Source organism: Thunnus maccoyii, chromosome 2 (genome assembly GCF_910596095.1).
Source record: "Thunnus maccoyii chromosome 2, fThuMac1.1, whole genome shotgun sequence".
Classification (NCBI taxonomy): domain Eukaryota; kingdom Metazoa; phylum Chordata; class Actinopteri; order Scombriformes; family Scombridae; genus Thunnus; species Thunnus maccoyii.
The window spans coordinates 9,781,379-9,808,414 of NC_056534.1; the positions used below are offsets into that span (position 1 = coordinate 9,781,379).

The 27,036-nt window shown below is 39.5% G+C and overlaps 1 protein-coding gene across 1 annotated transcript in view; it reads right to left on the minus strand.

The window, feature by feature from the left end:
* Window positions 1–26,528, minus strand: part of mad1l1 (mitotic arrest deficient 1 like 1) — a 63,206-nt gene extending 36,678 nt beyond the window's left edge. The window contains exons 1-15 of the mRNA XM_042387979.1: window positions 26,401–26,528; window positions 25,715–25,869; window positions 25,483–25,623; window positions 25,146–25,325; window positions 24,924–25,048; window positions 24,733–24,814; window positions 24,337–24,467; window positions 22,579–22,693; window positions 22,042–22,103; window positions 17,609–17,695; window positions 16,693–16,837; window positions 11,913–12,053; window positions 11,401–11,457; window positions 9,776–9,867; window positions 9,445–9,535 (exon numbers count right to left, since the gene is read on the minus strand). Coding sequence (XP_042243913.1) covers window positions 9,445–9,535; window positions 9,776–9,867; window positions 11,401–11,457; window positions 11,913–12,053; window positions 16,693–16,837; window positions 17,609–17,695; window positions 22,042–22,103; window positions 22,579–22,693; window positions 24,337–24,467; window positions 24,733–24,814; window positions 24,924–25,048; window positions 25,146–25,325; window positions 25,483–25,623; window positions 25,715–25,858 — 1,593 coding nt within the window. The 5' untranslated portion in view covers window positions 25,859–25,869; window positions 26,401–26,528. The remainder of the gene's footprint in view (window positions 1–9,444; window positions 9,536–9,775; window positions 9,868–11,400; window positions 11,458–11,912; window positions 12,054–16,692; window positions 16,838–17,608; window positions 17,696–22,041; window positions 22,104–22,578; window positions 22,694–24,336; window positions 24,468–24,732; window positions 24,815–24,923; window positions 25,049–25,145; window positions 25,326–25,482; window positions 25,624–25,714; window positions 25,870–26,400) is intronic.
* Between the last annotated feature and the right edge of the window lie 508 nt (window positions 26,529–27,036).

Below are 27,036 nucleotides of genomic sequence, written 5' to 3' on the forward strand. Positions count from 1 at the left end.
GTGACAAACAGAAAAAACAAAGAATAAGAAGATAATATCAAAGTAAAACATGATTTCCTTCTTTCTTACTTTGTTTTCTTCTGACTTTACAAGGTCTGGCTAAATGAGAAGAGTCTATCTTAGCTTAATGCCGATATGAGTAGAAACACACAAAAAGGAACACACTCACGCACACACACACACACACACACCAATCTGAGCTCTTGATTACTGGCTAAATTAGATTCCATTTGCCCCCAAGCGACGGTTGCCAAATAAACTGCAGGCGTGGGGGACAGCGAGAGGCAGACGAGGAGAATGGGGATATGAAGATGGGGAAACGGTGAAGGACAAAGAAAAATAGAACATGGTAAAAAAAAAAAAAAAGGGTGGATGGTGTATCATTGCCTTCAGCGTAGAGGAAAAGTAACATGGAAAGAGGGGAAAAAACGCCTCACACGCTTATAAATAAAGCTTTGTATAATTTAAAAGGAACAGAGGGATTGAGCTTTGCAAAACGAGGAACAGAGAGAGAGTGTGTGTATTTATATCGGAATTTTCAACTGGACTGCACACACGTCACAGCCGAATAAAGTCCCGGTTTATTTTCTACCTCCGTAAATCTTTTGAAGTTGTGCATCTGTATACGGAGGGTTTATTCCAGGATGCGTTTGTATGCGTGTTTGTGATAAACAGCGAGAGGAAAAAATGGAAGGGAGAGCCAGATAGTGTGAGACAGATATGTAGATTAGAGCTGGAAAACCCAGCAGAAAAATAAAGAGTATAGTCCTCAGAACCTAGCCGACAGCTACACGCTGTCAAAAACCCCCCAAAACTCTTTCAAACATACTTCCTTAAAATTAGGTCAAACAAAAGAAAATTAGAATGATTTGGCCGTGGAATTATTTCACTTTTCGTGCCTTTTCCTGCGCTGAGCCGAGGGGAAAGATTTTAATTGACTGCTAAACAGAAAAAAAAAAAAAAAAAAAAAACATAATCAGTTTTTAATTGGTTGAACTCTCTTTAGATATCAAACTGAAATGGGAAAATGGAAAATCTTGTTTTTATCTATTTTACCTTAAAACGCAGAAAAAGATGGTACAACTGAGGAAAAAGTTAATCAAGTAAATGAGTATGATCCAATAAAATAAAAAAAAATGAAAATCTAAGGATTCTCACAAAGCAAACAGGAACAATTACCTCTTTCACTGCAGATGCCAGTCTGCAGGAGAGAAAGTGGTGGCCTACAGTACATGTATATATATTATAATTCAGTTCACTGATGCAACAATGGGAAAAAAAAAAGCCAAATTACGTGAGTTTCAAAGTGGATGTTCACAACCTGCTTAATATTACAGTGTTTCAGTTGGCCTGTTTTGCATGTGTGTGCGTTTACGTGCATATATAAACAGCCTACTCTTCCATACAGTATTTACAGTGCAGCAAGGTGGAGTGCCGTTCTAAGTGCCTGAGGCCATATATCTCTTATTCATAGAACAACAATAACAAAACATCAAATACCAGGGCGCAGAGCCGGTTTTAAAAAAAAGAGAGCAAGAGGCAGGGAGAGAGAGAGAGCATTGGAGCAAAAGTTCAAGAGCATAAGAAAGGGAGAGTGTGTGTGTGTGTGTGTGTGTGTGTGTGTGTGTGTGTGTGTGTGTGTGTGTGGGGTGGGGGGGTTGGGGGGGGGGGGCATCGAAGCCCAGGGAACAATGTCTGTTTTTAACACAGCTGAACAAATCACTCTGAAACATCCACTTATATACTCGACACGGCACCGACCACAAGGGACACGAGTCACTGATGGAACAGGTGACACACTAATGTGAGTGCGTATGAGTACGAGAGTGGATGGGTACTATCACGAAGTAAAGATGGGAAGAAAAAAAAAGCACACACACACAAAAACCATTAAACCACTGAGATAAAGTGAGGGTGAGTGAAGAAACGATCTGTCTTCTGAGTCACATTATCAAAAACAGCTTGGAGCTCCTTTCTTGATGTTGCCTTTTTTTAGCTTCTATCTTTTACAAATTGTCTTTACCTGTACTGAGGTCATTACAAGTGCATTTAAAATATTGGGTAACCCTAATTTTAACCAAAAAATAAAATTATTCTCACTTTCCCCTACTGGTACTGGTCTCCCAAGACAGCAAAGGTTTAAGGAATTTCCGTTATGGATCACAAATCACTGGAAAATTCAAATAATGATCCAACGTCTTTAAAAGATAACGTCCCAGTTAATGCAAGTGTGGACAATGCACAGGCCTTCAATATCAGTTTTCTTTTAAAACTACACTGAATGGAGTAAAATTGAGGGAATGGAGTAAAACTGGATGGCGCTTCAGCACAGAATTCCTAATATAAAGTCCTTTAAACTGGGCCCAGGGAGGGCCCGGTGGAGTGTAAACATACAGTTAGCCAACTGGAGCCTGAAAACCCCTAGATGGAGTTCAGAGTAGTAGTAGTGACGCAACAGCAGCCACTATGCTATGCACTGAGAGCAATTTTGTTTGGTAATGGGCTTATCCCTGTAAGTCTTAGTCCAGGACACAAGTATCTGGTCTCCTTTGTTAAAATCTTCAGTTCAACTCAGACACACATGCAAAGCACAAACTGGGAATAACGTGTGCAACCGTTCCTGTTCTGATGAGCATTAAGGCTGCAAGATCCAGAGGTCAACATAAGTCATGGTCGCAAAATATTATTGTGATATTATTGATTAATATCGATGTTTATCATAAAATATATATAATTTGATCATGCTGCCATTTGAAGAGTATCCTGATGATGACTGAGGCCTGAAGAAACCAGAGAGTTCATTAGTTAAACTTTAAAATATAGTTTAACATAAAAATAGAATAACATAATATAAACATTTAACTGCGCAAACATGCTTTATCTGCCATTACAAAACAAGTTAGCTTTCCTTGTAAGTTATTGAAATTATGTAAATAAAACTAAAGCTGTGATTACTATCACATCAAATTCCTTTAGCAGGGCAGCAAACATCTCAAACGTTCAACCAACCAAGGTACAACCAAGACAAAAAAAGTAAGTTCACTATCATTAGATACACTAGTTTGCTTTATGAGACAACACTAGTGTTAGTGGGTAACTAGCACTTTGTTGCTATTCTGTTTTGAGCTTAGCCTAGCTTAGCAGTTAGCTTTGTGTATTTGCAGTCAAAGCAGACTTTGTTAAAACAATGGCATGTGATGACTGTTCTACAGTTGCAGACAGGATGTCTCTACAAGAGAAATGTGTTTGTGAGTTAGAGCAGCTTTTTCCGGTTAATGTTACTTTAGACATAATGGGCAGTCCAGTCAGTGGTCGCCCTGCTAATGATAGCACTAGTGTAGCCTCATTGGCTGCGACAGGGAATGGGCGTGTGCTTTGATGTGCAGGCCAAAAATTGCAGACTGACTGGCTGTTGTCATGTTTATTTCTGCTGTGTGATAGGCTGTTAGATCTATCCATAGTAAAAAAAAAATAAAAAAAAAGAAGTAAAAATGTTTTTATTTAATTTTGTTGCAATCACCAATATCACCATATCACCAATATGTTTCTTTGTGATCAAAGCCAACAACAAGGATGTCTTCCTGTCTGTGTCTTCAGTTGGGGCCTGCCGTCTTCCCTCCAAAGCCAACATGGCAAGAAGAAACAGCACATAATACTTATTTGGATGGATTGCTAAGACTTCAACTGACCTGACCTGGTGACAAGACTAGCCGAGTAGCCTTTGTGTAAGTGAGGTTGAAGAGCTTTTTAGACTAAGCAGAATTAACTATAGCATCTCTGTTACGCTCTGCCACAGGGACCCAAAGCCTTAGGGAGTTTATAGATAGGCAAGAGGAGGTTGAGGTTATGCCTGGAAAGTATCAAGGCAAAGGTCTGCAGAGTAGCAGGATCTTCCATGGAAGACTGAGCTGCGAGGCCTTCTCGTCCTCCTCCTCCTCCTCCTCCTCCTCTTTAGTTTCACATATTTTCAACATGGACACAAGCTCAGTGTAGGAGATTCACTCAGATTCCCTATGGAATGTGCAATATGTCATCCTCTTCCTCATCAGACAAGTTGGTCACGTTGAACCATCTTCACCTGTAGGAACCAAGTGTTGGAGTGACCTTTCTCATGTCTTTTGGCAGTAATTGGACTCTTAGTTGTAGTGTGCCAGCTAGTGGATGATAGCTTTTCTGCTTTCTCACTGAAATATTTATGTGTATAAGAAGATATAGCTGTTATTTATATGGTAAAGAAATCTCTGATTATGGCTTTAAAGGTTTGTAAAACGAAGATTTTACAATATTCCAAGTATTTAGAAACTTTTCCAGAGAAATTCTCCCCTGGGAAGTCTTGGAAGTGGAAGCAAAAAGAATACTTGTATGTTCAATCAAATGTTTCACCATAACTGTCATTACTGACATTTCTCCCTCAAATTGCATCTTACTCTGAGCAGGCTGAAGGGGGATGAGGCACTCTTTTCTGACATCTCGAATCATTTCACTGATTTACTGGATAAGAACAGAGCTGCACTGCCATCATCTCTTCTGCTCAAAAGTCAGGCTGCTATCAGTTTTATTCAGAAATGTCATGATTATTTTTTTCCCCCTACATGCTAGACTTTAAGTTTGCTGGGAAGACAAATCGACTAGTCGGAATGAAGCTCAGCCAACAGCATACAGTAACATTAAGCTTTACGATGATGCAAAGTCCTCATAAGTTTACAGGAATTCAAAACTAGAACGGCATGTGAAACGATGATGCTACGTGGGACTCTTCCAGCTTCTTCCGATTGTGGAAGAGACTGTTCCTTCTCGTCCTCCTTTGCAGCTGCCATCCTTCGACCGATGTGTTCAGCCAATATCAGAATCAGAGCATGGTGTGTATTTTTGGAAAACACCCAGCCTCACTCATTTAAAGGATTTTGCAGTGATCTTTATCTGTACACTATTTGGGGCATTAATTTCAAAATAAATAATAAACTAATAAAGTGACTAAGAAGAGGTACTGGACAACCCTCTCATGTTATTTATTACCTGAGCCAGGGGAAGGGATGTGGGCTCTCTTATTATTTTCAACACATACTAGCTCTAAGGTAAGATCGTGGTGAATTGCTTTAAAAAAAAAAAAAAACATTGTCTTTTACAAATATTGCTTTTAACACTACTGTATTGTCTAATGACGTATGGGAAGGGTTCCCCAAAGTAAAGTGGTTATGAAGGTGGTCAGAGATCATGACACAGTTGTTTAAGAAAGCTACAATTTTATTTTCCTTGCTAGTGGGAGTGTCAAGTGCAGGCAATTTCCTGTTCTGTCCATCTACCCCAGTATTATGGAAAGCAAAATGTCTAACAACTTACAACAGCTACTGGCCACACTGCTGTAAAACCTTGTATAAATGTTATACTTTTAGCTCTGCTATCAGTGAAGCAAAACCAAAAATGCACTGCAGCCTCTAGGGATTGCTCGCAGGCTTTAAAACTTCAGTCGTATTTTTACATACATTTACTCCTTTAATTACATGAATGATTTTCAAAGGTCTTTTAATACATAAGAAAGACCATCAAAGAAACTGGATGAAGTCTTTTAAACAGATAAAACCGCCATAAACATACAAACATTAATATGACATCACTAACACAACAAAAGCTTGAATTACATCATTATCCGGGCTGTAAGCATGCCATGGTCAGGATATTAATATTTTTTTTTATTTAGCAGCATTTCTCTTTCTATCTGACAGTAATGTGTAAGCATTATGATGCAGTGGCTGAGTATTGTAAAATTGGCATGCCCATGTAAGCACATGCACAGCAGATAGACTAAGTTGATGCAACCTCTTGCAACGGCAACAATTATCTCCATCTAGACTCAGGCATGACAGCAAGAGCGAAGAAGACAAAGTAAAGCAGTGTTAAAGGTAGAGTCAGCAATTCTCATCCGATACACTTTTTTGTCAAATTCAGCGAATATCTCCTCACAGTCTGTTTGTTTTCCCTTCTGTGTGTGCATGCTGGAAAAAAATCCAGTGTGCATACACAACACTGGCTCTGTAAATTGGCATGTTAACACAGTGGCTCAGACCACACAGTACTACTCTGGCCAATCAGCTGCAGGGGACAGGATAAGGGGAAGTCATCAGAGCAGCCGTCTGTGTGAGGACATGACAGTCTCCTGTCTCCAGCACCTGTTGCATGGTGGGAGAGGGCTGGCGAACTGGAGAGGTTGTAGCCAATTCACATAGAAAGTGTTACATCACACTGTATTTGTGTTAGGAACTTATTAACCATATCAATTACTCAATAAATACAAACACTGTCAATTTCTTCCCGTGGAGTCAACATGCAAAACCATTTTGGTTCAATAAATCTCAGCTGTCAGTCAGCCTGGTAAAAGCAGGTCGATTGAGAAGCGGGGAGGCTGCAGAGAGGCAGAGAGTGTGGATGGACTGTTGTGCTCACATGAATCAAGAGTTTTTTTTCCCCCTGCTCGTGATAAAGTGTGAGAGGAACAGAAGTGATTCTGCTATATTTCTCTTTTGATCATTGCTTTGGCGTATCTGTGAATCTGGGGGGCGGAGCTTCTGAAGGAGAACGAAGGGAGTAGTGTATTTGTTTGGGTGTTTAGTTCAAATATCAACAATCTTTCTCCAGAATGACTTACTCTACCTTTACTTTATAGTTGTTATGGTCTCTAGTGCAAAAAACAGCGAATGAAAACAAACAAGACATTAAATCGTAAAGTATGGGTTGATATGGGACGACAGATTTCTTATTTGTTGTTGCTGTTATGAGCTAAAAATCAAAACAGCTGTAATTTTACTGTATTTGTTGAAGCCATGATGGTAATGTCATTCCTCTCCATGTGCTAATGAAAATGATTTATACCCAGAAAAACAGGGTCCAAAACACAGCGGGGCTTCCTTAAGAGGAGAGCTGAACAGCCCTTTACGCCCGTTTGCAAATAACATCATTAGTAAGACTGAATGGAATACTGCAGGTTACTGGAGACAGCATTGTCAGACAGATTTATAACAAATATAAAATACCCTTATTATACCCACCAAAAAATCCCATTAAAACAATCGTCAACACAGTCTGTTCAAATCACTGTTTTTAAAGTACAAGAAATAACCCGTCAAGTTTATGTTTCACTGCTCTCTGCCATCAACTGATAACAGATAACTCACAAAGCCTCAACATTTACTGCTCTAAACAAATGGTTAGGAGGAAAAAGAAATCTGGTGCACAGGACATAACGCATTTTACATTTCTGTCACCATCAATAATGAATGTTTGGAATAAACAGAGAATCTAGTGGTTCTGAAAATGAAAAAGACTGAAGCTTTTGCAGTTTTGCAGTTCTGCTTCTTCCAAACACATTATCTTAAACCTGACATTTCATATTGTACCTTTCACACAAAAATCTCATAACTTAGCATGACCGACAACAGCAACCATGCGTGAGAAAAAACAGCTGAAAAGACACACGATTCAAAAAAAGCATCCAAACATATTTAAGTCTCAAATATGATAACTTTGATTGTGAAGTAGCTTCTTTAAAGTGTAGCAGGCAAACATATATGTAACGCAACTGCTTTCAGAGATGTAGCCATGAAGACATAGACTTCATTGACTACCTTTTATAGCAATTAAAAGGTCTTCAGAATATGTTAAAAATGTATCAGCCAATACTAGCTCATTGCAGATCGCTATCGCTAACTGTGTATATGTCTGCTGTTAACAAGAAACTGCAAAACAAAAATGTCAAACTAGGCTTGAAGTTATTTAGAAACAGTATCAACATTACATGGTTTGTCCACCAGAGAGACCTGACAGGTTCATTTTTCACAAATAAAATGTTCCACTTAGTACATACCGTAAATAAAAAAATATATGAAAATCTTTCCTTCTTTTTAAAATAATTACAAATCGGCCTATATATCATTTTCAGCTTTTTTAAACTTAGTATTGGCCTCAAAAGTCCAGTATTAAATTATCTGAACATTTTTATTTCTCTACTGTGATACAGTATGCTTAGGTAAGATAAGTACTGTACTGTGGAGAGTGGTTTCGCATGGAAAGGTGAGGTGAGAGACCACCTCTTTTAATTGCAAATAAGTAAATTTATAATCAAAAGGGCAAAACAATACTTTAATAACATACAACCATAGTATATTATGTAAGCTGCAATTGAAAAATACTACTTGTAATGCATGATGCATACAAAACCTGGTTTTGTATTCACACAATAAAAGATGCACTGGTCTTAAAAAATATATATATAGAAAATACCTATATACTTGAAATACAGATGTAAAAATCATAATTTTCCAAGAGGGCTTACTAACAGATTATTACAGAAATCTAATTACACTGGTAATCTCAGTTGCTGGCAGTTATACTAGTCAGTATGATCTAAATATAAAGACGGGGCGGAAATTATGGGTTTGGCCACATGAATCTGACGTGCGAGATGATACAATGAAAAAATCCCATTTCCAGTCTATTTAAGCATTAAATTCTGTAAGACATTCATTTCTTTTCATTCAGCAGTTCACTCCTTTCAAACGCTTCTCCTTTCAGTAACTCATCTCTTCACTCAGTCTGATGTAGAGGTCTCCTGGTGTGCAGTAGACCATGTAGGAGTCATAAAAATTAACTCCTAAGAACTGACCTGATCCATTGACCATGCAACCTTGAAACCCCTGCGCAGGCACACACACATACACACACACACACACACTCCTACGCACACTCAGTTGTCAATTGCCTTAAAAGTGGTGGTCATGCCTGAGAACACATGGATTCCATTCACCACACAGCTAAATGGAACCAACACGCTTGCCCACACACGTTTCATTAAAGTGCCCTGGTAGGTTTAGTTTGGCACAGTATGAGTCAGAGGAGTTAGAGGACCTGACTGAGATGAAACGCACACACACACACACACACACACACACACATACATACAGAGCCAATTTAAAAAGGAGGGATCAGGTGTAACTGAGGGAGTTAGTTAAGTAACTTTGCAAGATGAAAGTAGCTGGATTAGATGCACACAGTCATGCGTGTGTGTGTTCGTGCATGCTAAAGGTAGATACCGACCAGGATTCATTTCATTTCAGACAGTTTCATTCCCAGCTGACACTGGGGCAAGTCTACATTTATTTTGACAATATCTCTTCCCCCCCCTACTGCTCTGTCCATTCTAATCCCTTCAACCAATAAAGGAGGATTTTAAATCTGCCACAGGTTCTAAAACTTTTCCATTGGACGCTGCTGGAATCACACCTGGGTCCAATTGTGCTTGAAAAACTGTCAGATACGGGAAGCGTTTGTGTGAATCAATCTCTACTGTCATACAGGCTCGGCTGCTGCCCTTGGGGTTATTAAATTGGTTCCTTTGTGCTAGACGAGTAAATCCATCACAGAAAACAGTTGGAGGGAAGTCTCGGTACCTACCTGTAGGTTGTGTCTCTCCAGTCTCATCTCCAAAATGTTATTCTGCTCCTCCAGACGCTGCCGCTCCGCCTCCAAATCTTCAATTTTCTGTCTGAAAAATGCACGCACACACACGCTCACTGACTGCTTTCTAACATGTAGAATAACGACTAATGCACATTGTTGGTTTCAACAGGTTAATCCTTGATGCGTTGCTCTTCTCACACACGAGGTATGAGAGCTTTACATGATTTAATCCACTAGGCATATGCATGAATCTTTCATGTCTTAGGTTTTCAATTGGTAGTCTGTGTAACAGGTAGCGTGTGTGTGTGTTGTGTTTGCTAACTACCTGAGTATAGTGACCTCTTCTTTGGTCACTGCAGAGTTGCTGCCAGTAATAGAGGCTTGCTGTTTCTTCAGAGACTCCAGTTCCAGCTCCACCTGGGAGAGAAAGAGGAAAATGGGCCTAGTGCACTTACATCAGACCACCTTTGGCCATGTGCCTGGCAGAAACCTTTTGGCTGCAGATTAATCCTGAGGACTCTATTCCATTGTGCCGCTATCTTCTCGAGGCAGACATCCAGACAAACAGATATATCCTTTATACACCATTAGATGACTCATTTTATATTTCACAATGTCCCAATCTTTTTTTTTTTTTTTCCTCTAGTAGTTGTTTTTAGTCTGTGTCTGTGTCTTAGTTAGTTTCACCATGATCTTGCTCCCCTCTCTGCAATTATCCCTCATTTCCATTTGCGCACCCGTTTTCCTTTTTCTGTGACAGCATCTGTCTGTCTCTCGGTTCATCCTCACTCTCAGTCTTCCCAAGACGGATAAGTAATTACTGCTATACCTGACAGGTGGATTTCACGCGTCAATATTCATTGCCATGGCTATGTTGATGTCTCCTCGGCAACGGGGAGCCATGAAAAGATGGGAGATCATAGGAGTGAAGACAAAAAGGCAAAGTCACGGGGTGTGTAAGAGAGTTGAGGTCACACCTGCCAACTCTCGACTGTATCCCTGTTTCATACCGTATTTGAAGGCAGTCAACTATTTTATAACTTCTCTATTATTTCACAATCCTGTAGGTAAGAACAAAATATATATATGAAAATGAATAGATCAATTGTGTGATTTAAACTTTGACAGATCAGACCAGAAAAAGAGAGAGATTACAATATTAAAAGTGTGCTTCCTGTCACCTGTCAATTACTGTCAGTTCAGTCAGGATGTAATAGGAGGGGGATCGTACTCAACACAAGAACGCTAGATGAACTTGTACAATAAATACCTATCCAGCTGGGAAATAAAAGGTCTGTCGGACCAACTTCACTGTTGGGCACAGTGGAAAAAATTACGTCAGCATGTTGGTCACAAAGGCATTAGTGCATCTTCGAGTCATAAACAAGCACAGTGCACCTGCCAAGAACACAGTTGTGACCGAGAGGGCATCCGAAGCAGATAAAGCGCTGAGGTAAAAATGTCATAGTAGTGATAGTAATAACTAAAGGATATGGCTGGCAATTTTCTATATCTTTCTTTTTGTCAACTAATATCAAACAAACAATGACCTGATCCTTCTTAAAAGTATTGTGTGTGTATCCAAAGCCTGATATATCATATCACTCTACGCCGTAGACCTCCGTTGTTGTCTAAAACCTATTAAAAACACATCAGTAAGCCACACCGTTGCACCGGGTGTCATGTTCATTCACCCCCAAAGAGTATGGGTATATTTGTTTCTTTAGAAACAGTTTCAATGACTAATAACACAATACTTGTAAGTAGGATCAGTTAAGTGTTGGTTTGATTTGTTGACCATAAGAAAAATATAGAAAATTGCCAGCCTTACCTTTTTAGAGGCTCATGGCAATAATAAATGTTCTGCATCCTTGTTTCTTACTTTTTAGTTCACTGGTTAAGTATGAATGCATTTTCATTAGGGTTAAATGTTATCCAATGTATGCTTACAGTTTGCAGCTGCAACTTGAGAGTCCCCGTCTCTTCCTGAGCTTTGGTCAGCTGGGCCTGAATGGAAGCACAGAGCAGGGAAAGTTACAGACACAGAATGCAAAAAAATAGAAAAATGACTTCCTGTAAGTGTCTCGCTAATATACAATATTGACAGAGACAAAGCATGCGAGTGGAGCATGAGTCGAGGAGGGTCTGGAGCAACCATTTATAAACCAAAGTGGACAGTTTATTTAGAATCTCAGAACAACGACAGCAGCTTTCTCCATTTCGTTCCAGTGTTGCTCACAATGCCCCTGTGTACCATAACTACAGTTTTATCAGTTTTCACAGTGCCTTTAGCTATGAGCAAAGTGTCACTCAGCAACATGCATATTAAACTGGCAGAAGCTAAGGGAGTGCACATCAGTACTTTATATTCAAATTTGGTTTGAAAATAATACACAAGGCTATATGGAAGATAAAGTAGGATAATATAAACACAAGTGTTGTATTTGTGTGTATATGCACACCTCCATCTCTGTATTGTGGTTCTGTGTCTTCAGCAGTATGTCCTCTGCCTCTCGGAGCCGTCTGCTGAGTTGAGGCGAGTACTCAGTGGCCCCCAGCTCGCTGTCATAGGACTCTAAGATGGCACGCATCCCATCACGCTCCTGTAACACACACAAACACACACACAAACATTAACATAACCCTTACAAAATAGAAATCCTGCTGTGTACATAAAGTCATGACATTACACAATTCCGTGTTATCGTCTGTGTGCGTGTGTGTGGGTAATGTTTGAGCTTTATCAAAGCTCTTTGATGTTTTTTTTTCTGATTTGTCTGTTACTTGTGTATGTGTGTGTGTGTTAATATGACATGCAAATGCCTTTGTAAATGAGGAACAAAGTATGAGGCAGCAGATGGCAACAAACGTCTATGTAGACAAAGGATAAGGAATAAATCAAGAAATTAAATCAGAGTCATGACAGAGAAATATCTTTGCAAATGAAGCATATGATATTATGCTGCCTCCTCTCTCTTATCTTGGATACGATAAGATAATTAAAAAAATTAAAATGATGTTTTTCTCCTCTGTAATACCGGAATGAAAGACACGTCCTCGACACTGTACTCTGTCCAGTAAATCAACACACCGAGCAGTTGCTTCTCTTAGAGACGAGAGGATAAAAACCTCCCCAAGTCAACATCTTCACAAGTGTCACTCAGACTGACACGGCATCTACAAATAGCTCACTATTCTCTGTCAGTCTGCGTCTGTACGCTTGATGCTTGTGTGTGTGTGTATGTTCATTTTTTGCACATAAAAATCACGCATGTCTTAGTATAACTCCAAAAACAGAAACTAAAAAGTATCACAGAGGAAGTCAGTCAGCTGCTCGCGATGCCTCTTAGAAATTAAAAAACTGTTAAAAAAAAAAAAAAAAAAAAAAAAAAAGAGAGAGTGTGGGTGATGGAGCAAGAGGAGAATAACTGGAAGCCGACAGACACATCACAAAAAATTGCATAACTGAGCTCTGAAAATGTCACTAAATGATGGTCTGTGTCAGCCACTCGACTTTGAATAACAAGTCTGCGTTCACCATCTGCATGACAATTTCATTACAAAAAAAATGTTAAATAGGTGCTAAATTAACTCAGAATATTTAGAGAGACGGGAAAAGTAAAAGACACTGTAGTCAGCTGATCTGCAGCAAGTGGACACAAAAAAAATAGATACTTATTTTTGTTTACCAATATCTTAGAAACCAACAATTTCAGTAGTATCAGCCTCTGGTTAGGAATTTATGACATATCTAATAAACATTAATCTTAAAAATGCTTAATCCATAACACATCTATAAATTTAAGCTTTTAAGAGTAACGAATAAATATTACATAGTAAATCTGTTGCCAGGCAACGTCATGTGTGAGAACAATGTAATCTGTTTAAAAACTGGCTAACAGCCTATTTATTTATGCAAGGTCACTGTCAGTCAACAATGTTAAAATGATGCGTGTCCTCCCCTCCCTGCGCTGCTCTGGTCTTCTCTGCATTATAAAGCAAAGCAGGCGGCGTTTTATAGCGATCGGGATTTATAATAAACCTCTCACAAACATCCAGGCTGCTTAGGACCGTGCTTGAATTTTGAGGGTCATTGAAAGCTCAATAGTCTATTATTAACGAGGCTAATTTGGGGAAGCGCGTGACGGTGAGGTTCAAGTCAGGTAATAAATACCAGCTGAGATAACGGCATGTAATAAATGTTAATTGCTAAGCGTTACTGTCTTTTTAAGAATTGCTTAAAAGCATCTGCTAAAAGTAAAATTCTATGAATAATGGGCTGCAATCGCCCTGTCAGATTAGCTCATAGGCTAGTATATGAAAACAAACCATGATTACGGTAATCTAATTCAGCCTGTGATTAGCCAGATCAAAACCAACGTAATCCATTTAAAGATGACTGAGTCGGGTTCATTTAAAAACACTATATTTGCAATCGTCCTTAATTCAACTTTATTTGTTTTGGCACCGAAGTGGCATCATTTGTCATACGACATTAGACAACCGCCTGACACATCCTGCGAGAACCACGGAAAGGAAGGAAAGGGAAGACAAACAGGACTGAACAGAAGTACAAAAAAGGTACAAATACCTTTAGAGGTCAGTAAGCGTTTGTGTATGTGTGTATGTTTGCTGCCAATCCTTAACAGCTGGGCCTTTGGCTATTTACAGTCTATTAACGTGCAATGAAATTCACTCAATCTAAATCAAAAATCTGTCAGCTCCTCTCTGATAAAAACTCTCATTTTAAAAACACACCAACAAACGGTGCAGGACAGAGTGACAAAACTATCACTATGGTTTTCATCACCTTTTTTTTTTTTTAAATTGCTTTCACGTCAACTGTAACTGTTCCTCTAATGGGTCAACGAGTCCGTCGAGCAGGCAAACTGTAGACTAAAGGAGACGTAGGCTTGTGAGCCGAGAGGGAAGGATTCATATCACTGTGAGATGTGTGTGTCTGAGTTGAATTCGGTCTCCTCTCTACATCCTTAACAACTGCTTTCAAGGTGCAGCTGAGCAAGGCATTTAATCATCATCGATCTGTGGCGGGGTCACTGAAGATCTGCTTATGTCAGGGCTGAGACAAATAGTCGATTAGACGAGCGGTTGACCCGTATGAAATTAACTGACAGCGATTTTGATAACTAATTCATCGCTGAGGTCGTCTCTCAGCCAAAAATGTCAAAACACTTTCAGCTTCTCGAATGTGAAGATTTGCTGTTTTATCAGTTTTATTTCTCGGTTGATCTTTGAATAATGAAACACAGTTGAATATCTGTAGGATTTAGACTTGTTTATCAGACTTGTAGCAAAATATTTGCTACAAATATTGAAGATTAGGCAAAAATCCAACAACGGATTAAAAAAAACGACGGCAGTATTTGATACACAATTTTCACAGATGAGGAAACAAAGTCATTATGTTGTTCTTTGTATTTACTGTGTTGTGACTCTGATGTCTGATAAGATCTAACGGATGAATGAAAAGGAAACATACAGAGGTAGAAAAAGGAGACAAATGTAGATGATGTGCTGAGTGTTTGATGATTTTATGGTTATTTCTGCATTATTTATTAGTGATTGAAGCTGTACACAAGTTGCATTAGCTGCAAATTCTGTGCAACATTTGGCCCTGTAAAGTCTGCCTCAACAGTTCCCAAACTATCAGAGAGTGCTAACCCCGAGGCGGGAACATTTAAGGCGCTTGGGACCGTCGTAGAGGAATTGAATTTAGCCCCGAGTGCCTTCAATCAAACTGCAGGTAAAGTTCCTGAGTTCCTAAAATGTTCTTATTCCCCGTGGGAAAAAGTTCCTGCTGTGAAAATACCCCCAGAAAAAGAGTAATCTGAAGATCACTTTGGCCTCTGGAGGAAAAAAATAAATCATTAGTAGCATCCCAAGCATATCTATTAGATTATTATGTTGAGATTTTCTTAGAATGATAAATGAATGAGAGATAAATGATGAATAAAACACTAAATGTGCTTGTGCAGTTGGGCATGAACATATTCAGCCACTCATTTAGCTTTATAGATATTTGGCAACTCAGAAGTAAAATGTTCAACAAACCGCCGCTGAATAAATATAAAAGTTTAAAATTTTAAAAAGTAGAGTATTTAACAACAACTGCGATGGATATTTTTTTAAACACATTGTGACTGGACGATAAACAACGATTATCCACACCCGCTGAATGCTTGATGAAGTGCAAATTGTTGAATGCCAAAACGGTCTTGAGCCAAGTCATACTTCTATCATGCCTTTAGTATTGTTTAGTTATGGTTGTGTGTGTGTATGTGTGTGTGTGTGTGTGTGATTTGTGTACTTAGAGAATGAGCATGTTGCCCTGAGGAATTACACACACACTGAGAAATCAATATTGCAGAGAGGTCTAGTGCGAAACTCTCGCGAGCCGCTTCAAAACGTTCTTGTCTCACTGTTTTATGACGTGACAATACTGAGGTTAAGGTCTGGTTAGGGTTAGGGGAAAGATCCATAGATATAAAACAAAACTTATCATTCTGGGATGGATACATATGGCAGCCATCTTACCTGGGTCCAGTTTTGAACTTGTTGTAATTGGAGGCTATGGTGGAAGAGGTTTATGTTGTATTTATAATCTTTGTATTTTTCTACCAATTGTTTTTTATTCAAAAGTAATAAGCATAAGACATCTGTGATATGTACACATTGAGGTTCTTTGCTGTGTGCGTAAGCCTAATCCTAACTGCACTTGCAACAGTTCGTCCCTCCAGCTGATCCAACCCAGCATTTACTATGTCTAAACCTAACCAACGAAGGCCATGAGTACTAGCCAATCACAGTCACTCTTTAAAACAACAAATTTAGTCTTGGTTTTCTCCCCGTACAAATGCAGAAGCACTTTGAACTCGTCAAGACAAGAACAATTTGCAGCGGCCATTGCTAATGTGTGTAGAGTCAAGCGCTACTGTCCTGAATCAAGTGCATGAGTTTCACAAATCTAGGGTTACCATGTAGACACAACCAGCTTGGGGAAGCACATTACATTTACTGACCAATCAGGAGGGAGAGAGAGTAAGGGGGGGAGATTAGGAATTCAATGCCGGCTGTAAGATCCGAGGGCTCCCTGAGTGTTAAAAGCAGAATTCTGGCATCGGGTGATGCTGGAAAGGTCATGTCATGAGTGTATGAATACCTGCTGATGTGTCTGTATTTGTGGCTGTGTTTATGTGTGCGAGGCTTTGGTTTTCTGGGCACCTTGGTTAATAACAGCACTCTCTTCTGTAGCCGACGGACGAGCGAGTCCTGCGTCTCCCTCTTCTTCTGCTCCTCCAGGGTCTTGCTGCGCTGCTGGGACAGCTCTGTACGGAGCTCGGACTGCGAACGCTCCACGCTCCTCACACTGACGGGACAGGATGAATAAATAGGCGGAGAGTAGGTGAGTGTGTAGGTTAATAACAGGGGAGAGAGGAGGAGGATTAGTGCTTAATGTTCAAACAATCTGAGAAAAAAAAAAAAGCACTGCGTAGTCAATTTAGTATAATACTTACCTGACTGACATCAAATAATTTCTAGACAAGTGTCCAGAAATTATTTGCAGCAGCGATTTCTGCCGGGCCTGATCAATGGGACCATAATTATACAGGAGGACAATAATTACACCACAAGCTCCCTTCTCCGTCCCCTCCCACACCCACCCCTTCTTCTTCCATTCTGCTGTTTCTAATATTTCATAATGAGCCCAATACGCTCAGCAGAAGAGAGACGCTTGTTAGCTAATGAAAGCTTTCTTAGCTGGACTGAGCTGCGGCATGAATATACCAGAGCATGCGCACACACACACACCTCCCTACAGACATCACCTCTGCCTAAACAGGACAAGTTTAATTAGTGAATTTCCTCTCTCTCTCACTCACAATCTCTCGCACGTACACACACACACACACACACACACACACACACACGAAGACACGCCAGTGGTTACTGTCAGGAGTGCTATCAGAATCAGGACCAGTTTAATTAACTTTGTGACAATTAAGGACTTCTCAGAGATACGCTCTAATAGATACACGGGGGGAGAAAGGCATGCAGGAAGACAAAATGAGAGAAAAAGGTCTGAAGGCATAGAGAGGGATTTTGTGTGTGTGTGTGTGTGTGGATGAGTGTCTGTTACCAGCTGTTGAGTGTGTAGTTCTGCTCTTTCAGTGCAATTTCTCTCTGCTGGATCTGAATCACCTCCCTGGACAGATCCTCTGGTTTCCTACGGATGGACGCAGCATAGAACAGTTAGCATACACATGTGTACACACACACTCACGCTCACACAGACACACACACACAATGAAAAATCAATACGACTGAGAGAGCAGAAAGGACAGAATAGATGAAAACGATGGCGTTTCCATATTCCTTTTGTTAGGCGGCCGGTGGGGAGCTGGGAAATAAAATGATATGAGCAGCAGAGGGAGAGATGAGGAGGATAGTGGGCTAAATACTGGTCACAGTTCTACAAAACAAACTCACTCCGTGGGAGAGATTGACAGATTACAAAACACACACATACACGAGCGCGCACAATGGGAAGGCAACAATGCAGAAGGTCACATACTCAGAGAGAGACGCGCCGCATCGCCTCCTCTTTCTAAACCCTGTGTGTAACAATGGATCTGTCTAAACATTAACGCCGTTATCTCTTCATCTCTTGTGAAATGGGCGTAAATTAGGGGACTTCAGCTCCAGATGCTACTTATGCTACCACCTAGCAGTTAAAATCACACACCTGAAAACTGACACAGCAAATATAACTTGACATACGGGCGACAGACTTGATACTTCGGACCTATAAGAGGTCAGACACTGCTTCACTTCCACTAAAACTGAAGCAAGTCATCAAACTTTAGGTCTCACTAGAGACAGTAAGCAGTAGCCTGAGACCTGATCTGGTATTTCTGCTCCAACTGAGTCATATGACAAATTAGCCATGTGACAGGAAAAAAGGCTAAGATGTCAAGGTTACCATCAAGGCTGAAAAAGTATGCCATGTGAAAGTTGGGTGACGTGCATTTATCACCGCCTCCCCTCGGCTGGGTGGAGCCTTAGGTATGGGAATAATCTCATGACTAAAATATGAGTTCATGAATCATATGATGGAATAACTGTGTTACCAAAAGAAGGTAATTCCACATTGCCCTGAGCACAGAGGGATTAGCCTTCTCCTGAGCTTATATGAGAGGCTGGGTTTTTTTTTTTTTTATGTGTTCTGCTGGGTTTTTTTGCAGGTCATGAGACATTCGTTCCTGTTGATGTTGCAAATGACAGGTCTGGTTGCATATTATTGGGTGAGATAAAGTGAAATACTACTCTCAGTGTAACCCTGTCAAGAGTAAATGCACTCTGTCTGGATAGTGCAAGTCTACTGTGAGTCTGGTTTTCAGCACACACACTAGAGTGAGTATAAAGAGAAGTGGCTCTGATACCAGAGTTTAGTCCGGGGTCTTGTTAAAGTTTTATGGGTTCAGTTTAAGAAAACATTTGTGACCTGAGGATCCCATTCAATAACACGGAGACAAACTCTTACAACTGTTCAAGTGTTTTCAGACAAATAAGGATACCTTTTAGCTCTTTAGAAACATACTACCAGTAATTTATCCATTCAGTCACCTATAAATTGACCTCACATTGCATTCTATGTTCATGTTTTCTAAAATATGAAAATATCAACTCGAAAAATCAATTCAGATGACATCAAGTCATTTGTTATCAGCTTTCGTTGGAGAAAAAGAGAGAATTACTACAATTTTGAACAGCAATTGAAGCAATAATTTGAAAAACAAGATCTGAGCAACGTAAGATACAATGTTTTCATTAAATATTTGTCACTGATGCAATTACACTGTTATAAACTTTTATAAAAAAATAAAAATTCACAACTTCCCAGAGCCTCTGGTGACTTCTGCAAATTCCTTGAAGCTAACCCAAAAATATTGCGTTTATCATGACACAAAAAGGCAGCGAGTGATCACATGTGAAAGGTATAAATTTGGCATTTTTGCTTGATAAATGACTTCGACAATTAATCGATTGCCAAAATTGCTGACGACTAATCAAAACAATAATTTTCTTATTACTTTTATATTACTCAGACAGACCTTATTATAAGATTATTTGGTAGCACAACAAGACTGTCAACTATGACACGGTATTCCTGGAAAAACATAAGAAACATGTTGACTGGAGGAACCTGGGAGCCGGTTAGAAGACACAACAAAAGACAAACATATACAGTACATATGAACATGTGTGAGTGTGTGAACTAGCTGACATAATCTCCAATCATCTCCATCTTTGAGTCAAAACCATTCCTCCATCAGTGAACAGACGCACATCCACCAAACGGTCTCCAGTCACCCATTAGCTGGTGAAAACTTCACCGAGAAGGAAACCCATTTCCTGAAAAACCTCATCGCATATTTTCCATTTTGTTTTCCTCGTCTCTCCCTTCGACATTGTTCCACATAACAGCCTAATTTTACGAAAATATTTTCATTCCATGTCTGTCAATTTTATTTTTTAATTGTCGACCACATGGCTACACGCGTAAGCGAGCACAATGTTATCAGACTGTGTGACAGAAGGACAGGAAATAAACACCAGCGACCAGCCAACTGCTGGCAAAGTGGAGCTGCGGCTGCGGAGCTTGTCTACTCCAACAGGCAGCTACACTGATGATTGTTGTTGGGGACAGTTAACTTCTGTCCAAAAGTTATTTTCGTCTGGCAAAACAGTACAAACGGCTGGTGAGGAATCAAATCCTGGGTTGGAGGAGATAAACTCCTCAACTACAGCAACATGTGTTTACTCCTCATTAACAACTGCTCCACTCCGTATTCTTTTCACACCGCTAATGACCACCCCCGAAATGCCCGGTGACACAAAGAGTCACAGTATGTAAAGTAATGCAAAACAATATCTTAAGCAACACTGGCTTGCGGTGGTGAGAAATGACTTACTGGGCAGCAAAATTAACAAATCAATAACACAAATAAACACTGGTGTGCCAAAACACTGCAGCCCTTATGAGATATTTCATATCTAATGACAGAGCGAGAAACAGCCTTCGCATACTCTCTAACAGGCAGCTTTGTTTTGTTGTCAACATTAATTCAGACACTGCTATTGATGTTCAAATAATTTATGAAAGTGATATTATTATACTGTCGGTTCTGTGTCATCAATTTTCTCTTCTGCTGAAACTTGTTCGTCGTTAACGTCCAAATAAGCGGTTTAATGACGTAAATCCAGAGTCAGTATCACTTATTTCATCATTCTTACACTTTCTCGGAGAAACTTTGACTGAATCAGATACCTGCAAAGATTCCCAACAATACAAATTATGAAATAATGACTGCTTAACAGGCTATAAAGCGATCACAATATCACACTAAAGTCTGAGTCAATACCAATTCTCATACAGCGCTGTTATTGTTAGTGCAGTAAAGGTGAATAGATTGTGGGTTGAAACGCTCTTGTTTTCAATTTCCCCTCTACATCTCGGCATCGTATCCGGGAAAACCACATCTTGACCCGCCTGACAATTAAGTTGGACATTTAATAAATAGTTAAAACAGCTCGGAGGAGTTTCTAAATGTTTATTTGCAAGCTACATTAACCTTTACTTTACAGCAGTATGAGCCTCACACATATGGCTGCCCTTTTACAGCCGTATGTGCAACGCAGTTTGTTTGTTTGTTTAAATCAAGAGTAGCTCGTAACAGTCAGTGACGTGGCAGTTTGCACACCTGAATTTTGCAGAGTTTTAAATTATTAACTCAATTTAGCCCGGATGACAGCCTTGTCTGACTTAAGTTTTCAGATAAATGACGGACAGCCCGACCAAATCCTTGTGAATATCAAACCGAGGTTGTTATTATATTCCTGTGATCCTCTCCTCTGTGATCTTTTAATAACTGAAAATTTAACAAATGCTGTCAGGTCCCATAACGTATTAGATAAGACTAAAATTAAAGCTTACATGAGAAAAGATTTCCTTTCATTTCGTAATTTATACAGTGTGTCTACCTTTTTCTTCTCGCCCTGAAGGTTGAACACACATGACGCACACACACACATGCTTACAGTATAAGACAAACCGGATACGACTGCGTGGATGGGTTCGACTTAACATTCTGTTTACATCACAGTCAGAGTTAATCATAGAGAAAATGATGTGTATGCGTGCGTGTGAGCGCGCACGTGTGCATGCATGCGTGCGACGGACAAGGCTGCAGTGTTTATAATCTGTCGGATCTGCTCCACCGCTCAAATGGAAACATGCAATCATTCTCTCATTACCAGTTTTGACTGGATGCATTGAGACACACTCAAGCGCACACACACACACCTGCAGGTATAAGACAAAACACACACACACACACCTATACATGCTGGTGGAATCAATCCACAGTGATGAGGCAGATTTATTTGGAGTGACCACAGCTCCACCTGGAGGCCTTTTTACATATTTCATATTTTATATAAAAAAAAAATGCAATGATATAACTTTGAAGAACAGACGTGTATACCTAACAATCACACACACTCTCTGACCTTATGTTGAGTCCAGTAGATTGTCCGAGGTTCTCCCAGGCTTGGAGCTTTTCTGACAGTTTCTACAGAGGATTTAAGAAACATTGAGAGAAATATTGAGTATTGTCTGTCCGACAACAGGAAGTGCATAATTTATAACAGCCATCAAGTGCAGAGAATTAAAACTTCTTATGTTTGAGCCTGGCCAATGTGTCGTTTTTGAGGCTGATAACGACAAAACTTAATTGTAAAAACAACTTGATCATATCAGAAAATATTGCTTTTTTACACAAAAATGTAATACAACTGTTTTTAGCAATAACTGCTGAAATTAACTTGAATTAAGAAAATTCAGTTTTAAGAAAAAACAACAAAGAACACCTAAAACACATCCAGCAAGTAAAGACATTAATACAATATACTGTATGTAATCAGCCAATATAATCCAATGATTTAGGCTTTCCAATATATCAGACGGCTCTGATGATTTCATGTTTATAGAGGTGGAGTGTTATAATCATACGCTTCAGAGAGAAATGCACAATACACGCAGTCTACCTCCTTTTCCAGTTCTATATTGACCAGCTCTTCTTTGGTTTTCTCCATCCTCTCCAGCTTCCTCCTCAGCCCCTCCACCTCTTCTTTTAACAGGCTGCAATTCTCTCTGCTCTCCCTGGATGGAGCGAAGAGGGAGTGAACAGAGCAAAGAAAATAAAAAAAAACACAAAATAACTTCAAAGCTTAGGACTCGGTGTTTGATGTAGGAATGGCATATTTTTAATCCCTGGTCACATTCATACTAACATGATTTTAAAAACTAATTTTCAGACGTACTTTTTTTTTACACGCACAGAAAACAGTTTGCTGGGAATGATCAGGTAAAAAAGCAGAAAAATATGTAACTCGTTATCATGTATTGCTTTAATCTAATCACTCTAAAACCCCAGATTACATGCAGTTTCTCTCTGAAAAGGGATCAGGCAGTAGCAAAGATAAAAGAAAATTGTAGAAGAAGAAAATTGCATTATGATTTTTAATAATTACGTATTTCAAAAGCAAATCACAACCTTGTAGTGATGTTTTCAGTGACACAAGATGTCAAAAGGTTTACATGGCCGAGCAGACAGGTTTGTCTAGTAGAATTCTTGCTCTGTTAGCAATGTTATTCCTTTCTATTAAATCATAAAAGGAAACTGAGTTTTGCATTTTACATATATCAAGGTTTTTCCTTCCATTATAAGACTTAAGCGCAGGGCCTAAGTGTTTTTCACAGCGTCTAAGCCCAATGAAAAGAAAAAAACACTATGCTGAGAGTTTTCTACCACATTTTGCTGTCATTTATGATCGTGCTAGCTTCTTGGTCCTCTGCTCTCTGTCGGTGTTTGACCGAGGTCAGGGCTCACCTCCTCCACACACACAGAGCGGACAGCAGAGCAGACAGGACATGGTGGACACAGTGAACCAAGTGAAGTGAAAGCTAATGTTTTACTCGAGGTGACGACAGCTACGCTCATTACTGTAAGTGCAATAAAGCCCTCACGAGTAAAAAAGCCAGTAAGTGATTTATCAAACACCCTGTTCAACAAGCATGAACACGTAGAAAATGGATATTTCAATCTGCTTTGTCCGCAGTCTCTCGGTATGTTTTACACAACCACAATGTGCTTGTTAAGTTAATAGCAAATTGTTATGAACAAACTGAAACGAAAGCTGTCTGTATGTAGTCAAACTGTTTATCTTAGTTTGCCATAAATCTTAAATTCTGGCAAATTCTTGTAAACTAAGCTGCTGGCTGAGACGGCAGCGCTTCCTCTTTACCAGCAGTATCTGCAGCAGTGAATCACATCAGCAGCAGAGGGAGGAGGACAGAGGACAGACTGATGTCTCTGTTCCTCATTCATTCTAAACTTCACTCAGTATTTTGATGTCAGGAATATTTTATTTTACTGACATTTTAGATTTGTTTCCAATGAGATATTATTGAGTTTATATAGTGACTTTGCTGTTGTAAACATCACTGTTGCTGCTTTAGAAACAGTATTTAGTTGTAGAATAGTTAAGTGCATGTAAACACACATTGTCTCCGGTTTTGAGGATCCAAACCATATGAGCAAAGTTACCTGTCACCTAATGACCCTAGTGTGGTAAAATGACACAAGTCACATTGAAATGTTAAGAGATTCAAGTCCAATTTCTTTAGCACTATGTGCTTGTTCTGGGCTGTAGTCTTTAAAAATGGAAGGCTGTCTATTTGAAAGTCCCAACCACAGAGAGTGAAGTTTGCAAGGCATTAAAAACTTCAAAAATGTATTTTACCTGAGGAAGGCATTGTCATCTCTGAGGCGCTTCAACTCCTTTTCCAGATCTGGAACCCGGGCCACCTCTGACTTAACAATCTTCACAATAGAGATGTCTTGCTCTTGGATGGCAAGACGCCTCTCCAACTCCTATCAAAACAATGAAGTGAGAAATCAGCCTAAAAAAATATCAACAGTATACGTGTGTCTGTCTGTGCTCTTGCATTTGTTACACAATTTATCTAAACCAGCATCCTCTGAGAATGAAATTATTTGGTTTGTTTGTTTTATTAATTAACTATTACAACTAGTGCAACTATGATTTGTGGACAGGGGCATGTTGTGATTTCAGTGTGAGTGTCACAGATCATTTGGTTGTCAATGAAAAAGTCCATCATGTGTGCATGTAAAATACCTTAATCTTGATGATGTGCTCTGAGCAGGAGGACTGAGCAGCTTGGAGACTCTGGCAAAGCTGATACTGATCCTGGTACTTCCTGATAATAACACCAACAACATTTATTTTATTTTCAAGCAGAGTTACATATGAGGTATATTGCTATTATTTGTCTGTTTCTGTGTGTGTGTGTGTGTGTGTGTGTGTACCTGCGTTGTAAATCCAACTGTTCCTGCAATTCCTGGTTTTCAAGGGTTTGAGTAGAAATGGTCGAGTCTTGGTTCTGAATCTTCTGCTTCAGGTCTCTGATCTCATCCTTCAAACAACTGATGGTCTTGAAATATATTAAAGAAAGCCAACACAAGATAAACAACTTGACCACAGTAACAAAAGTATTGCATGTGTGTGTTTGTCAGAGAGAGAGTGTGTACCTGGTTAGCAGTGTTCAGTCTAGTATCTCGCTCCTCCAGTTTCTTTTGGAGGCCGTCCAGGTTCTTACGAAGAGCACGATTTGCCTCCACCTGCTCTGATAAGTTCTTAGCTGCCTCTGTCTCTCTGTCCTCCAACTTTTTTATTCGCCCCAAGAGTTCCTGGTTCCGGTCCACCTCGTGCTGCAACGTAAAAAGTTGAGAAACAGGTTTCAACTGATGTCTTTTTTTGGCATATAACAGTTCAGGTGAGATTCCCTGAATAGTGAGGAAAAGCTACCAATATTTAACTCATCGTCATTATATACACTCTAATTTGATATGAATGTGTGACTTGTACCTCCAAGTCTCGTGCACTATCAGAAGCAGCCTTCTCTAGCTCAAAACGAGCTCGCTTGTGACTCAGCTCCATCTGCTTCTTCTCCTGGTCCAACTGAAGATAGCGATTCTTGGATTGAACCCTCTCTGCTGCTTCCAACAACTAAAAGGGAGGACAAATCAGTCAGTGCCAAGGTTGCATGTTAGTACTGCTCTTACACAGTTTACTGTTAATGGTGTAAGCGTCTGTATACCTCCATGCTGCGTTTGTACTGAGTCTGCAGGTTTCCACTGCCTGCTGAGTGCTCAGACAGCCGCTGCGGGTGTTCTGGGCGGCTGATGAAGGAATTGAAGGACTTCAAGGTTGTTAGCACAGTGGTGTCGTCTTCTAAATCCATTTTAAGGGTCTCTGGAGTAATACAAACAAAACTTTACCAGAGAAGTTTGAGCTATTTGCTACTTCACTTAACCACTGGCTGTTACTTTCTGATGGAAATGATCCTATTGCATTATGTTAACCCTCTATTACTCTAACCATAAGATTCAGGTTCACCAGTTCAGCGTTATTTAAAACGCCAGAGGCTAATGTTATTAAATGTATGATATCCGAGAGATATGATTGATAAGCAGCGGTATCATAACTGTAACAGCTTCATAAACACAAACGGTAGTTTACATTATTTAAGCTACACTAGCAGCTAAACATCAAAGTTAATATAGCTGCTGAGCTAACCTTTACGTTTACCTTTAATTAAAGTAATTCTGTCAATTTGCGTTCCTATTTTCATGTAACTTAGCTACATAAGTTAGCTGCTGTTTAAACTGACGTTCTTGCCGGCTAAGCATAAGTTCGTTTCCACCACTATTCACAGGATATTGGCAAGCTAATATTCTTAAAAGAGCCAGCTGGGAATAACGTTACTGAAGCATACGTCCTCACCTCAAAGCTGACTTGTTTGTGAAGAGGAGCAGGCTAGTTGCAGATAAGTTATCTTTGCTCTGCTAGCTTGATAGCAGCACAACTTAAAAATACTGAAATCCCTCCAGTTTTGGTGGAATGAGATGCTCGTAGTATCGCGAGACTTCAGAACATCGCGAGAGTGTCAGTTGAATAGAGCTCCTTTGCTTCCAGTTAAAAGGTTTGGAGAAATTAAAGCAATTTGTAACGTTGTAAGTTTGATTTAAATATCTAAATTTGTGTTCCCACTTTAGCGTATGAATGAAACTCATTAATGTAAGAGTCTGTAAGCTTTAGACTGTTAGAAGCAACAATTATAGCTCTCTTCATGCATTTTCATGAAGGGACAAAATTAGACAAAGTAGGTCTAACTGTGCAAAAGTAAAGTGAGGATGCTTTCAAAAATAATTCCACGAATAGTGAGAAATGAAGTGATAAATGAATGCCATGAATTATTTATCACTCAAATTAATACAAAGTTCAGTAAACAGAAGGAACCTAAATTAAATCAATATCAGAATCAGAATCTGTTTTATTAGTCAAATAGGCCTATGCAAGCATACAAAGAATGTGTCTTGGCATTTTACTCCCACAAACACAACATAAAAGCATAAAAAT